The following is a 14719-nucleotide window of genomic DNA, read 5'->3' as shown; positions in this document are numbered from 1 at the left end:
CTCAGGAATGGTCCATGTGCTCCACTCTGCTTTCGTCGTCAGCTGTCTTTTGTCGCGATTCCTTCACGCAAGCTCCCTTTTTCGCGGATTTAGTTGATCAGGTAATCATCAAATTGAACCCTAGCCCCTTTGTTTTCATCTCCTGATCTGCTTTCCTCTGCCCTACCAAACGTTGTCTACAGCCTCTGTTTCTTGGGACTTTGGTTCCCTGTCATTCATTGCAGGTTAGAGATTTTTCCATAGAGTCTCAAATTGAAGATCTACAATCAATCAATCAGGTACACTCTTCTGGTCCCTTTACTTCCAAACCTGTTTTCCTGTTCATCGTTTTTCTTTTTCTTCATTGTGTATATCCTTGTGATCAAATTTCGTATCTCTTACACTGTTAATCCAGGTTTTACTGTCTAGGGTTTGTGAATCTGCTAATTTACAAATTGTCTATCTGGCTTCGTATGTTTCTGGGTTCATGTTCTTTTTTACATTCTTTGGAAGTTGCTGTTAATTTGAATATGGTCTATCAATTGGATTCATCTTCTTCATTTCATTGTTTGCAATTTAGTGTTAATTTGATTATCATTTCTCCTTTTGTCAGCTGTTGAATTTTTTTTGTATGTGGTTTGTCTATTTTATCAATTTTTTGGTTTTTATAATGATTAGAAAGATGAAATTTCTACTTATGTTTTCTTATATTTATGGATCATGGTTTGGTTTTGTGAATCATTGTCTAGGTATGGGGTTTCTACCTAATCTACTTCCTCAGTGGTGATGTGATTGGCAGAGTTTTTTCAACAAAGTGAGTTTATAGATCCACCCTCTCTTATTCGAGTTTTGCATTCCAATTTTTGTTCTTATTCAATAATCCATTTGAATTATTTGTTATATTATTTAATTTTATTTTTGTATTTTTTTAATAAAAACTATTTTATATTTCATCTCTTGCATTTCATAGACATAAAGTTGTTTGCGCTGAATTTAATAGCTTCATTGAGAAAGGAATGGGTGTTGTGACACCAAGTTGGCATCACGGTCCTGTGTTATCTTTCCTTAAAAATGTCTTCTGCACATATAATGATGTTCTACCATATATTATGTATCTTTTTGAATAACATAATGTAAGAAATTAAATTATTTTATATTACTTGAAAATAATTAAATTATTTTATTTTATTAGAAAATGTTTATCAATAGTTAACTTTGTAAAAAATATGTTATTGTATAATGTAATTTTTTATTTAAATATTTGTAAACATACATTTTATTCAAAATAGTATATATAATATTAATTTAATAAAATTAATTATTATACAATATTTGAAAAAACGTATAATATTTTGTTGTGCAATTAAAGATAACTGCTTGAAGGAGTAACGTTTAAAACCAAGCAATTTTGTTTGGTTAGCCATGTTTTATATTATGGAAGGAGAATTTTTTTTTAATCATGAAATACATAAAAAGAATCTTATTTACGATAATTTAATAAGAATATCACTTGTCACTCATTTGCCATAATATAAATAAATAAAAAATAAATATTTATCTTTTTATAAAAAAGAAAGTTAGATGATACTAATGCAAATTTACTTTTAATCTGTCATAAAAAAATTTTATTTTAATCTGAATTAGACTCTATCCATACAATTTTATTTTATTTTATGTTCTTTCTAAAAAATTTGTTTAAGTAATATATATTATTAGTAGTAACTTTTTTATAATGTCATAGATCAATTTTCCTTGGCACTTGTTTGCATAATTTGTAAGAAATAAGGAAATAGAAGTTAGAATATACCTTTTTACTTTAATTTTTAATAGTTGAACACGTAAAAATTTATTAAAAAATACTTTAATAATTACCCGTTAAAAAAATATCATCAATCATAATTATTTTAAAATGATCATCCAGGTTTTATGTATCAATTTTTCTTGGTGCCTTCCCGTCTTTTATTTTTTATTATTATTTTGGTTTTAATATTTAGGCCAAATTCTAATTTTATGTCTAATATTTTAAATATTTTATTTTAGTTCAAAATAATTTTAGACGAGTTTAATATTATTTCACTATTAAATTTGATACAAATTCTTTGTATTAGAAAAGCATAATAACCAAAAATTTTTTGCAATGAATTTTTTTACAAATATCTCAAACAACTAACAATCAATCATCAGTACTCCAAAATCAACTAAATTGTGAGTACTCTGGACAACTTGATTGTTCATGGAATATGATGTGGTTTCATATTCGGTGTGGAGAGCTCTCCGCGTTTTAGGTCCGCATACATCCAAGGTGGATGTTATCCTCCAGCATGGCTTCTCCTCAGGAGGGGTGCAAGTCGTTCGGAGAAATCATCATCTCTGACATCAAATCCGTGAAAAAAGGGAGCTTGCATGACCGAATTGCGAGAAGAGACAGCTGAGCGGCGGAGTCAGAGGGAAGCACATGCGCCGTTGAAGTGGGCTTGCCACGTTGGAGGAGAGCCTCCACCTGGAAATTGAAGCCTGCCTGAAATGCAGGGAGGTCAAAATTGATGGTTTATATTTTTATATTTTTATATTTTGTTTTAATTTCTTTTTTTCGTTTAAAAAGCCATTTTTTAAATACAGCTATTTTATCTAATATCAAAAAATTACTTGACTATGTCTTTTTGAAAATGTTAAATTTTATTAAAAAATTTATTTATTTTTTTAAATTTGATATTGTTTTTTCCAAAAGAAAAGAACGAAAATATATCGTTAATATATTAATAAAAATAAAATATGACTATTTTATTAATAAAAAATAATTATTTATCTTTTTATAGAAAGAAAAGTCAGATGATACCAATACAAATTTGATTTTAATCTGTCAAAAAAAATTAATTTTAATCTGGATTAGACTCTATCGATACAATTTTATTTTATTTTTATTATTTCTAAAATATATATTTAAGTAATACATATTATTAGTACTAACTTTTTTATAATGTCATATATCAATTCTCCTTGGCACCTGTTTACATAATTTGTAAGAAATAAGAAAATACAAGTTAGAATATACCTTTTTCATTTAATTTTTAATAGTTGAACACGTAAAAATTTATTCAAAAATAATTTAATAATTTCCCATTAAGAAAAATATCATCAATCATAATTATTTTAAAATGATCATCCAGGTTGTATGTATCAATTTTTCTTGGTGCCTTCCGTCTTCTATTTTTTTATTATTTTGGTTTTAATATTTAGGCCAAATTTTAATTTGATGTCTAATATTTTAAATATTTTATTTTAGTCTAAAATAATTTTGGACGAGTTTAATATTATTTCACTTTTAAATTTGATACAAATTCTTTGTATTAGAAAAGTATAATAACCAAAAGCTTTTTGTAATGCTTTTTTTCTCTATACAAGATATCTCAAACAACTAACCATTAATCATTAGTACTCCAAAATCAACTAAATTTTGAGTACTCTGGGCAACCTGATAGTTCTTGGAATATGATGTGGTTTCATATTCGGTATAGAGAGCTCTCTGCATTTCAGGCCTGCACACATCCAAGGTGTACATTCTCCTCGAGCGTGACTTCTCCTCAGGAAGGGTGCAGCTGCTCCTCTCTGCTTTCGCCGTCAGCTGTGTTTTCTTGCTATTCGTTCATGCAAGCTCTCTTTTTCATATATTTTGTTTTTATGTATTTCATATTTAATTGTTTCAAAATAAAAGATTCTATTACTATTTAAATTTTTTGTATTATAGTATTGTTATTTAAAGTACTTAATTATGCACTAAAATATTATGTATTTATTAGAGTCTATCAATGTTCTTATTTTATATTAACCTTTGATTTCTATGTAATATAATCTAATGGTCTACACAAATATGGCATACTCTATAAGTACATAATTATTGTTCTCATTTAAGATATACCTTCTTCTTTAATGAATAGAATTGATTGTTCATATTTTACTTTGATTTCTTTTTTTCGTTTAAAAAAGTCAATTTTTAAATACAGTTATTTTATCGAGTATCAAAAAGTTAATTGACTATATCTTTTTGAAAATATTAAATTTTATTAAAAAATTTGATTATTTACTTTTTTAATCTGATATTATTTTTTTCAAATAAAATATATTGTTACTATTTTATATTTTATTTTTGTGAATTTATCCAGATCTCAATTTATTTTGTTTTTTTTTTTGTTAGTTAAAATGTATCTCTTTTAACAGATGAACCAGATTTTTATTTAAAAAAAATCAATTTAAATTATTTTTTTTAATACATTGAATTTGCATAAAATTAAAAAATTAAATATCTAAAATTATTGATATTTTTTTTACTACGAGTCTAAACACACTTGGTTGCAGGAATTTGTTTTTATTAATATAATCATCTCAATTAAACCATAAACTTAATTAAAGTGAGGTTATTCTAATTTTTTTTCACCAAATTCATCACTTTTAGTTGATTAGGGATCCTAAAAGACGTTACTACCTCACCCCATCTCCTCTATCCCTAACCCAATCTCCATCCGTCGCACCATATCCGTACCCTCATCCTCGACTGAGGTTTCGGCTTCTCTTCTCGGTTCTGGCCACATGCAGAGAAGCTATGGGTATCTCTGCGATTCCATTCGATCCCACCATGAGGGTGTTGTTCTCTTCGTTGCGTCTGTTCCTTCTCCCTAGGGTTCCTCTGTCTCTCTCTGTCGAGCATACCTCATTCTCCATCTCGATTTTTCGGTTTTGGATAGCAGACGTTGCCACCGCGGTTCAAGAGGTATATGTGGGCTATGGTTCCATTCTCCTCCTTTTCAATCTCTTTCTGGATTCCTTCTCCAGTTTCAATTTCTTTTTGTGTTAATTGTTACTGTTTTCTAGATCTATCGTTTAATGTTGAGTTGTTTGGTTTCTGATTTAATCATGGTGATTGTTACTTGTTTTTGTAAATCAATGGTTCTCTCCTATGTATGTGCTCTTGGTGTTTCTATGAAATAATTTTCTTCTTGGGGGGTTTGCTCATTATAAATTATATAATTTTCTTTCTGCTATTGGACTGAAGTTAACTGTAGTGTTAGGTATAGTTGACTGATAAAATTCTGTTTTTGCTTTATTGTGAATTGTCAAATCAACTATATGTGGTAGGTATTTGGTAATTTGTAACAGGCCTCTTCTCATATTGTTTTTGCTCTTTTTCCATGAGTATTTGGTTACTTGTGATATCTTCCTAAATGATGTGTGTAGCCATATCAATCTATATATGCCTATTAGTCTATCTCTATCCCATATGTGAAGCTTACATTGTAAGCTTTAGTGTTTCTTAACTTTGGGAGTTTATAACTCCAACTCATGTGTTTATCTTCTCATCTTAGTTCTGAATTTTTCTCTGTATATTTTCTCCTTTTGGTGTTCTTATCCTACATATGTTGGGAATGAATAACCGTGTTGATCTGGTGGAGAAAATCACTCTGTGGAGAGAATCATGGAAAGTGCATGTTAAAATTGTGAAGTTGTGGTACCACAAGAATCCTACTTTGGATCCTTCTCAAAATCTGTTGCATATGGTCTTAATGGATGAGAAGGTCAGTTTTATTTTATGTTAGCATTTCCTTAGGTTGTTGCAAGTTTTCATCTTTTTTTAATATGCAGAAGGGAAGGTTGGAAACTGATATGTTTTTGTTGTTTTATTTTTTTAATCAAGTGTTTTTATGCTGTTTGGATACCTAAATAAGTTAATAAATTCAAAATATGAAGCATTTTTTTCAATTGCAGTTACACAAGATCCAGGCAACCATTAGAGATCAGCTTACATCAAATTTTGCGGTGTCTCTAAATGAAGGGAATGTGTACTTGATGACCCATTTTACAGTTGTATCGAATACTGGTTTGAACAAAGTGACAAAACATCGGTTCAGACTTTTGTTCCAATACAAGATCTCTGTTGTTTCTGTGGTATCTCCAAGGATACCTCATTCGGGTTTGTGTTTTGTATCAATAGATGAAATTGATCAAATGACAAAGGATGATAATTTTCTCATTGGTTCGTACAAGTTTCTTGCTCTTCCCTTTTGGAATCATAGTATTATGTTTTAAAAAGTGTGGTTTCTGATTCAAATTTGTATATGTTTCAATCTAATTATTAGACTTTGTTGGGATCATTACTGGTGTTCGAAAAGAAAGAGATGTAGCATCATATGGGAAGCTTATCAAAGCAGTGGTGCTAGAAGTCTTTACTGATGGGTAATATCTCTCTGACTTTCTCCCATATCAGTAGTTATCTTCTATTAATTCTATTTTTTTTCCAGTCTTTATGTTTATAACAATAAATATATAGTTAGATCCTTTTGATCTTTTGAAACTTATCTGTTCAGCAAAAGGGTACAATGCAATGTGTTTGGAAATGCTTGTGATCTGTTGGAATATGATAACTTACAAAAATATCCAAGATCTCTGCTGATTGTCCTCGAGTCTTTTAAAATCAAAGCAATTGAAGGTTAGTTTCAGGCATATTCAATGAATTTTTACTCTAATATTTACTTTTCTATTTTTTGACCTTTTAATTTAAATATGGTTTGAGACTAATAGAATAGGATTCTTGCATGCAGGTGGGGTAATCCTACAGAATGTGATAAATGTCTCTAGGTTATTCATTAATCCTAACATTTCTGAGTTTGTTGAGTTCCTAAGCAGGTTAGTTGTGATAAAAATATTGAAAACCTACAACCTGATATGCTTATTTTGTTGGTATTCATGTATATGTTTTGTGTTATGAAGATTAGTTATTGTATCTTGTGTGTAGATTTAGTGTAGCCAGTTATGGATTCTCAAGACTTGTGACCAATGACCCTGGATACTTAGTTTCTAAAGTTGATGGTGATTATTTCAATCCCAAAGATATCAGTAATATTCAAGATCTTCATTCAGATAATGGGGTACTATTTTATATTGGCAAACTCTCCATTTAATACTTAAAGTTGAATTTATTAAACATGTGTCTTGGGTTTTGTAATCTGGTTTGTTAATCATTATTGTATAGTATATCATTATTTTTAAAATTTTACAGGATTCTCATTACTTTGTTATTGGGACAATTAAGGAAGTTATGGATGAACCAGATTGGTGGTACTACTCATGTGTGTGTGGTCATGCCGTTGTTGAGCATGAGGATCTCTACCTTTGTGATGCTTGTGGTTCATGTGTTGAACATGTTATGGTCAAGTGAGCTTCATATGTAACTTTATTATGGAATAGATTAATTAATAATCTTTTGGATTTTTTGTTAGTTCTTTGTTATGCGCCACTGTATGTGTTGTTAAGCAGATTTCTTGGTTTTAGTTATCATTCTTGGTTGTTAATTGTGTTAGATATGGGATTCGGGTAAAGATTCAGCATGGTGGGTGTGCTGTTTTGTTTGTTCTGCTTGATAATGCAGCAACAAAACTATTTGGAAAAATCTGTTCTGAAGCATTTCTCAGGATAGAAGAAGAATTTCCTGTTGATCCTAGTGTGCTTGCAGTATGAACTCTTTCATAGCGAATCTCATTTAATCTTTATTATTTATTTTTTGTGTTCAAGTTTATTGATTCTTTTATAGGGGTGTAATCGGTTCGGTTTGGTTTGGTTTTGGACCGAAAACCAACCGAACCGACCTGATCGGTTGTACGTTGATACCAACCATTCGGTTGGCTACTTTCTGGACAACCGAACCGAACCGAACCGAACCAACAACGATTTGGTTCGGTCAGTTTTTTCGGTTTTTTTATACCTAATAAACAGAATTTAAAATATCATAAAATGAAGTTTAAAACCTTCAATAAAATAGAATAACAAGAGTATCACATCCAAATCCAATACAAATTCAACTTAATTAAATATAAAATAAAGGCAATTAAAAATGTCTAGCAAAACAATAAAAATAAATACACTTTAAACCGCAACAGTCACTTTAAAACAAATAAAAACCAAACAGCCAGTCAACCACCATGCTTAATCTGAATCCACACCAGACTCATCCTCATCTTCTCCGGTTGGTGCAATTTCTACAAAAATAAAACAAGAAAATCAATATAGATTATAAATTATAAACATAAAGTGACATATCAGTTTATTTTCTATTTTGTTGAGTGTTTCTGATATATGCAATGAAAAAATCCAACTGCATTGCAATTACTTGTTTTGACATGCCAAATGATAATGGAATAAATTCCAATCCTAGTGTACTCTAGTTCCATATTATGCTTTATGACTGAACTTGTTGAGATAGGAATCTGTTGGACAATTTGTTGGTCTATCTACCCATATTATGTGTTCTCCAAAGAGAATAGTAATCATATTAGCATCCATAACTGCTTGTTCAGAATCTTTAGTTACAAATTTTCCCTGTTCTTTCAGAGAGATAATACACCATGGTTGAGCTTAGGAATGGAAGTGCCCAAGCTGCCAATGGAAAATCTAGCGCTGCTGGATCTACTTTTCATCCAAGAAAAAAATGAAAATAAAAAAAATAAAGCGATGCATTATCCAGCCAATTCTATTTTATATATGCCTTGTTAGTTGTTATGTATATGACATTATTATTACAGAAAATTACTCTACACAAATTATTCTGATGATTCAGCCATTGCACAAAATCTTCACATTAAAGGATCTTGGTTCCTTATCATATTTTCTTGGAATTGAAGTTCATACTTCATAGAACAGATTCTGTGCAGTTTGTCCCAAACAAAATATATAATAGACCTTCTATCAAAATTGGGAATGAGTGAAGCTAGTCCAATGCCTATCTCAATGATTTCATCCCTAAAATTACTATCAACTGAAAGCGATGCATGATCCTATGAGTTCTTGATGCAGCCAATACAAACAGAATTTCTAAAAACAGAATTTCTAAAAAACATAACCACAAAGGCACAAACAGAATTTCTAAAAAACATAACCACAAACAATTGTTCAGGTTAAATCAAGCACAAATGCACAATATCACATTATCACTAAACAAAATCTCTAAAAACAATTGTTCAGAATTTCTAACCTCCGAAGAAGACATTGTGGAGTTGCTTTTTGCAGAAGATGGCTTGGTGACAGACTGACAGGAGTGCTTTATGCTTATCGTCGCTCGAGTTGGACTGCGACGGCCACTGGAGTCTTGTTGGCGACTGGACTGCTGCTCCGTGACAGGACTGCTGCTCGGTGAATGGAATGCTCCTCGGCGACGGCGACCCAGCGACGGCTACCCTGCGGCGGCGATGACTGAACGCCTTCGAGCAAGGAGTGGCGACTTCCTTCACGGTGGACACCGGACAGCACTCTCTGGCTCCCTCATGGTCTCCTTCTCTCGAGCATGGAGGAATCACCGAATCGGAAGTGGAACCGTGGAAGAGAAGAAGAGAGCTCGGGACTAGGGTTAACAGAATCGCCGTTCGCGTAAAAGGGAAGAAGAAAGCTAGGGTTCTGTGTGATAGGGCTCTTTTATACCTAGGTTAAAGGGCAATTTTGTAAAACCACACCATTGAACCCTCATTCTTCGGTTCGGTTCGGTTCGATTTCTGCCGAGCCAACCGAAAACCGAACCGAACCGATCGGTTTACTTCGAAAAAAACAAAAAAAAAACCAATTTTTTCGGTTTTCTAATCGGTTGTTGTAAGATTCGGTTCGGTTCTGCGATAATTTTCGGTCCGGTTCGGTAACTTACACCCCTATTCTTTTATATTAAACTCCCAAGGTCTGTTGGTCATATTCTCCACAAATGTTTGATGATGTTGTTGGAGAGGAGAAACTTTTCAAGGTTGAAATTCATTCTGCAGTTGATCTAGATTACTCCAGGTGCTTTAAAATTGTAAATGTCTTTAGTCATAATCCGGAACCAGCTGCAACCGATGATTATATCAATGTATGATTCCTCACTCTATGTTACAACATGTTCATGCAATTTGTTTTTCTCAATCAATGCATTCGATACTTATTCTAACCAAATTATCCCAGGCAATGCTTCACGGTCCCATTTTTCCACCAATCTATGACACCTACTTGCAGTATGCAACTGGAGAAGATTACAAGACTCAAGTAGTGTGTGATAATTCTATTCAATCAGAAACTATTGAAGATATTATTACTGATCTTATTTCACCCAATCGCTGCTATTCTGATGCTGAGAACGTATATTTTTTTCCTCATTTGCAATAAAATCTCTTAGATCATTCATTTTTGTTATTCTTGTTATATCATACCCTGAAAAGTTAATAAATGATAGTTTTGTAAATTATTTGAAATTTGAAATGCTGTAATCATTTTTTCTTTGCTGGTAAGGTGGTTTCGTTTTTATTCTGGAAACTATATCATCTATTTTGAAGAATCATAAGTGGTGGTTCTCAACTTATTTATGTGGTTCTCTTGTGTCAACTAATAAAAATATTTTATCATGTGATTTATGTCAGCTTCAATGCATTGATGCTGTCCCAAGGTGTTTTGTTCTTTAATTTTATTCTGTTTTGGTAACTAATTATTATTTCAATGTTAACTCAAATTTTCCTTGTTTTCTCATGGTTTGGAAGGTTCTGCTTGAAGGTTGTAGTGTCTCATTCAAATGGGAACAATATATTTGTTCTTAAAGATCGTGAAGTCGTCCAAATAATAAAGACAAGATGCTTGTGCTTTTTGGATAATCACCCAGAGTTGAATCAGGTTGTCATCCAATTGTGGTTTTAATTAGTATATAGATATAGATATAGTTAGTTTGTTTCTTTTGAAATTCCTAGAGAAAACATAAATTATTATTATGCTATTTGTTAAGTATTTTGTTTTGTTTTGTTTTGTTTTTTTTAGGGATCTTATTGCAAAGTTGTTCCATTGAAACTCATTTCAATTCTTTTGCACAAAAAAGTTGTATTCATGGTTGATGCTAGGCCTGTGGGTTATGAGATGAATCGATCTGTGTATATTGTTCAACAAATCTGGGATGATGCCTCTGTTATTAATGTTTTTGAGGCTGCTGCTGAGATGATTGAGCATAAGGTCTGCTGTATATTTTTTATAATTTGTTCAATTATTAGTGTTTAAAAATATCAATAACTGAGAGGATTTCAATTTTCTCCAGATTCATGTTCTGGTTGATTCTATACCTGAAGTTGAAGATGCTTTCAGCCAATGTGGAAGCGATCATGAGGCTGTAGAGATCTGCATGCTTTTTAGCTTAATGTGTTCACATACTACTTTAAATTGTTGTTTGATTTGTGATACTTAGTGTCTTTTGAATTCTAATATGGATATAATTGTGATCTTTATGTATTTAATGAAATTTCTTTTTAATTACAACAAAAGAAAATATTCATTTATTTGATCAGTTTCAAATGAACTGATTCAATAAAACAATAGATTATTACTCTGTTGATAAAAACAACAAAAAATGATAATCGGCCAAAAAGATATAGATGCTGGTTAATAAAATGGTTTACATTTACATTTTTAAATGTATTTAAGCTAAGGTTAAATTTAATTGTTATTAAAAAATATATATCTTGTCTTCATTTAAAAATTTATAACATTTGAAATTGAAATATAAATATGAAAGCCGTTGCTGGTTGGCTAACTCCAAATACAGAATTGATTCTGTAGAAGAATTCCGGTCTTCATGAAAGCGCCATAATTCTTAGATGACAACACAGTCAAAACACAAAATATATCGTAGTTACAACAAGTCTATTATCTTTTATTTCAAATTATCCTCAACGTGTACGTAATAACATGAAAAATTAAAATACAATTATATTTAAAGAATTATTTGTATTACTTTTTTGTTAATTTATTAAAAAAATAATTAAACTTTAAACTTATTGGCATATTATTTTCATGCTCACCTAAAAGATCTTATATAATATTTATTGAATTGTGGCGTAAAATTTTTTTTCATAGTATTTGAACAAAAAAAAAAATCTTATTTTAAGAAAAAATTGATAATATATCTTTAAAACAAAATAATAAATTTTAAATATTCTTTAATAATAATATATAAATCTAATTAATATAAATATATATACAATTTTAGTTAGCTTGCTTAGCGAGGTGAACGTCGTATCATTATCATAAGGTGGCGGTGGCGGTGGCGTGGTGGTGACGGTAGGGTGTTGTACCGTCAGCCGTCTCATCAATCACTAAAACTATAATACAAAATAATATATATTTTTAATATTTTTTTATATAACACAAAAGCTTCTATTATTGTATTTATATTTAGTATTATAATTTTGTTTTAAAAAACAAAATTTATTTAAATTTTCATATTATATATGTAATATATATTTAATATTAATTTTTTTTAAGATTCTAATATATCTTTTTTTCGTAATTTAGTACATAGATTTTCAATTTTTTTCATGTATTATTTATTTTAGTTTTAAAGGCCAGTAATTTCTTTTGTTGTACAGATATATTGCTTTTAATATTTATAGACTATTTTATTTTTGTTTTGGACTTCAAGCTAATATCTGAAACTTATAAAAGAATCTAAAATTTATAAAAAAAAATAGTTAACTTGATTAACAGGTTAGGTTTTTAAATCCAGACCATTTAAATAAAATATAATAAATAAGGAGTTCAGATTTAACGAATTAACAAAATGTGCAGCACTCCATACTTAACAAGAAGTTTTTAAGGATGAGCTTTCATTGTTGCTGGTTTTATTTGCTTTTAATTACAATAGTATTGGATTAATCTTATCCATTATAATAATCTTGGAATGTTTAGTATTGGTTTATTTTGGTTTCATTACTTTGTTCGGTGCTCAATGGGTTGAAACATCAGAAGTCATCTTCCTCATAACTTTCTCCTTCTTTACCGAGACCTCAGCCCTATCTTTCTCTTTTCTCCTTTTGCTAGCTGTTGCCACTCTCGCGTTCCTGCCTCGATCTTCTCTGTGGTTGTTGTGACCCCGATTCGTCCGTCACCATCGTCAACCTAGTTTTCTTTATCCCCACGCAGTTTGTGTTTCTGGATCGTTTCTTGGATTATCCAAGTTTTCTCTCTGTCGGAAAATTGTGCATCAAGGTTACCCACTTCGATCGATGTTTTCGGTCTCAAATGACCCCTCAGAACACTATTGGTATCAGCATCATGTTTTCTATGATTTGTTTGCTTTTGTTTCAAATAGAATTCTAATTTACTAATCTTTATACTGTAATCTGTTGGTAGATGAAGATGTATAGGAGATCAATTGAGAATGCAGCTGATTTTGGATCTGAAATTGCAACCGAGTTCTACTGAAAATCGAGATGGGGTCGGAAAATTTGCAAGAAAGTTAAGTTAAATAATTTTTCTTCTGAGCTATTTGTGTAGAAACTATGTTTATTTGTGATCGGTTTTTTCATCTTTCTCATCAGTTGTTTTGGGTGATTTGGTTTCTTTGTGAGTGTGTTCAGGTAGTGAAGGAGACAAGGGATTCAAGTGGGAAGCATGCAAGAGACTATACCGTTTACACAGGGGCTCTTGAGACAGTATACTTGTTTTCCTTTGTAGGTTTTTTTTCCTGTTTGGTCTCAGGAAAATGGTGTCCTTAAAATCTATGCTGATAAGAATCAAACTAGGATGTCAACATTTCTTGAATTGAAATATCTCCAAAGCCTGTTGTTATTGGGAGCTCTACTATATTTAAAACCGAAGAATTTGAAAAAGAGATACCGTTTTTTATGTTCATTTCTGTTTCAGGTTAAAAACAAAATTATCGACGACAAAAAAAAGTGATTTGTTGATTTTGAATTAGTGTGGGTTGGTTTCAATTTTATCTTTTTTTTGGTGTAGTTTTTACTTTGTTTTTCAGCTCTCTTGGAGTTTCAGCTAAGCTCTTAGGCATGAGATGTACCTGATCACCGTAGGCATGCCAAGGAGGTGCGACCAAACACTCGGAGACCTGTCTGGAGGGAGAGGGGTGAGAGGGACCCCGGAGGAGCTGCAGTGCCTCAACGAGAATGTGCCAGACCCCGCAGGGAGAGGTTGGATGTTGAGTCCGAGGAGGAGATAGAGTATGCCTGGCAGGAGGATGCCGGCAACATACCCGAGGATGCGGACGACTCCCCCCACTGTGAATACCGATTACCTGCTGCCATTTGAGCCTGAGCCTCCCTACCCTTCCAGATGAACAACTACTACAATCTCTTGTACGTGCATCTAATAATAGTTGAAAATGGGTAGATATCTTGTACCCTTCAGAACTGCGTTGATGCACTCGGATAGGTTAGTTGTCATGTGTCCAAACCGACATCCACCATCACAATGTTGCAACCATATTTTCTTATTAAATCTACAAGCCTAATCAGCCATTTCACGTGATAACGTCCTCAGAGCATCCATGTACCACTCGTACCCAGAATTGCTAGGATTGTATGCAACATTAATGAGATACTGTTTGCCCTCGACTGACTTGAACTTAGACATGAAGTTCGCAGCTATGTGCCTGATACAATACGCATGAAACGTCCTAGGAGGCTTCCAGAGGCTGTCAACAGCTCTAAGTGTAGACTTGATTGCTTGGGATCTATCAGATATAATCACTAGCCTTTCTTGCGTGTCACATGGCATCTCAGATTGGTAAGGAAAAAGGACCATGATTCTGTACTCTCAGACTCAATAATGGCGAAGGCCACATGGAGAATGTTACTGTTACAATCATGTGCAACTGCAATTAACAACACTCTACCATATATGCCATACAAGTGCGTGCCATCTACGGAGACGAATGACTTACAATGCTTGAAAGCTTCAATGCAAG

The 14719-nt window shown here is 31.8% G+C and overlaps 1 protein-coding gene across 1 annotated transcript; it reads left to right on the top strand.

Moving 5' to 3' along the window:
- The first annotated feature begins 5387 nt into the window (after positions 1-5387).
- LOC148581954 (uncharacterized) lies at positions 5388-14061 on the top strand. The gene is made up of 17 exons (XM_088494669.1): positions 5388-5546; positions 5737-6004; positions 6108-6204; positions 6336-6457; positions 6570-6654; positions 6764-6896; positions 7028-7182; positions 7329-7479; positions 9686-9853; positions 9946-10119; positions 10269-10423; positions 10515-10644; positions 10786-10974; positions 11057-11128; positions 13374-13448; positions 13495-13577; positions 13827-14061. The coding sequence occupies exons 1-17, from the start codon at positions 5388-5390 to the stop codon at positions 14059-14061; spliced, it is 2451 nt and encodes an 816-aa protein (XP_088350795.1).
- Positions 14062-14719: the final 658 nt, after the last annotated feature.

The sequence above is a fragment of the Arachis ipaensis genome, chromosome B10 (assembly GCF_059453495.1).
Source record: "Arachis ipaensis isolate K30076 ecotype BB chromosome B10, ASM5945349v1, whole genome shotgun sequence".
In the NCBI taxonomy this organism is placed as follows: Eukaryota; Viridiplantae; Streptophyta; class Magnoliopsida; order Fabales; family Fabaceae; genus Arachis; species Arachis ipaensis.
Note: the sequence above shows the minus strand (reverse complement) of the source record. Positions and strands in the feature narration are given on the sequence as shown.

Bases quoted from the DNA above. Each gene is read 5' to 3' on its own strand.
- LOC148581954 (XM_088494669.1), top strand. From the start codon at position 5,388: ATGTTGGGAATGAATAACCGTGTTGATCTGGTGGAGAAAATCACTCTG. The intron at 6,458-6,569 runs GTTAGTTTCAGG...TCTTGCATGCAG, and splicing joins TAAAATCAAAGCAATTGAAG to GTGGGGTAATCCTACAGAAT. The intron at 13,449-13,494 runs GTATACTTGTTT...GTTTGGTCTCAG, and splicing joins ACACAGGGGCTCTTGAGACA to GAAAATGGTGTCCTTAAAAT.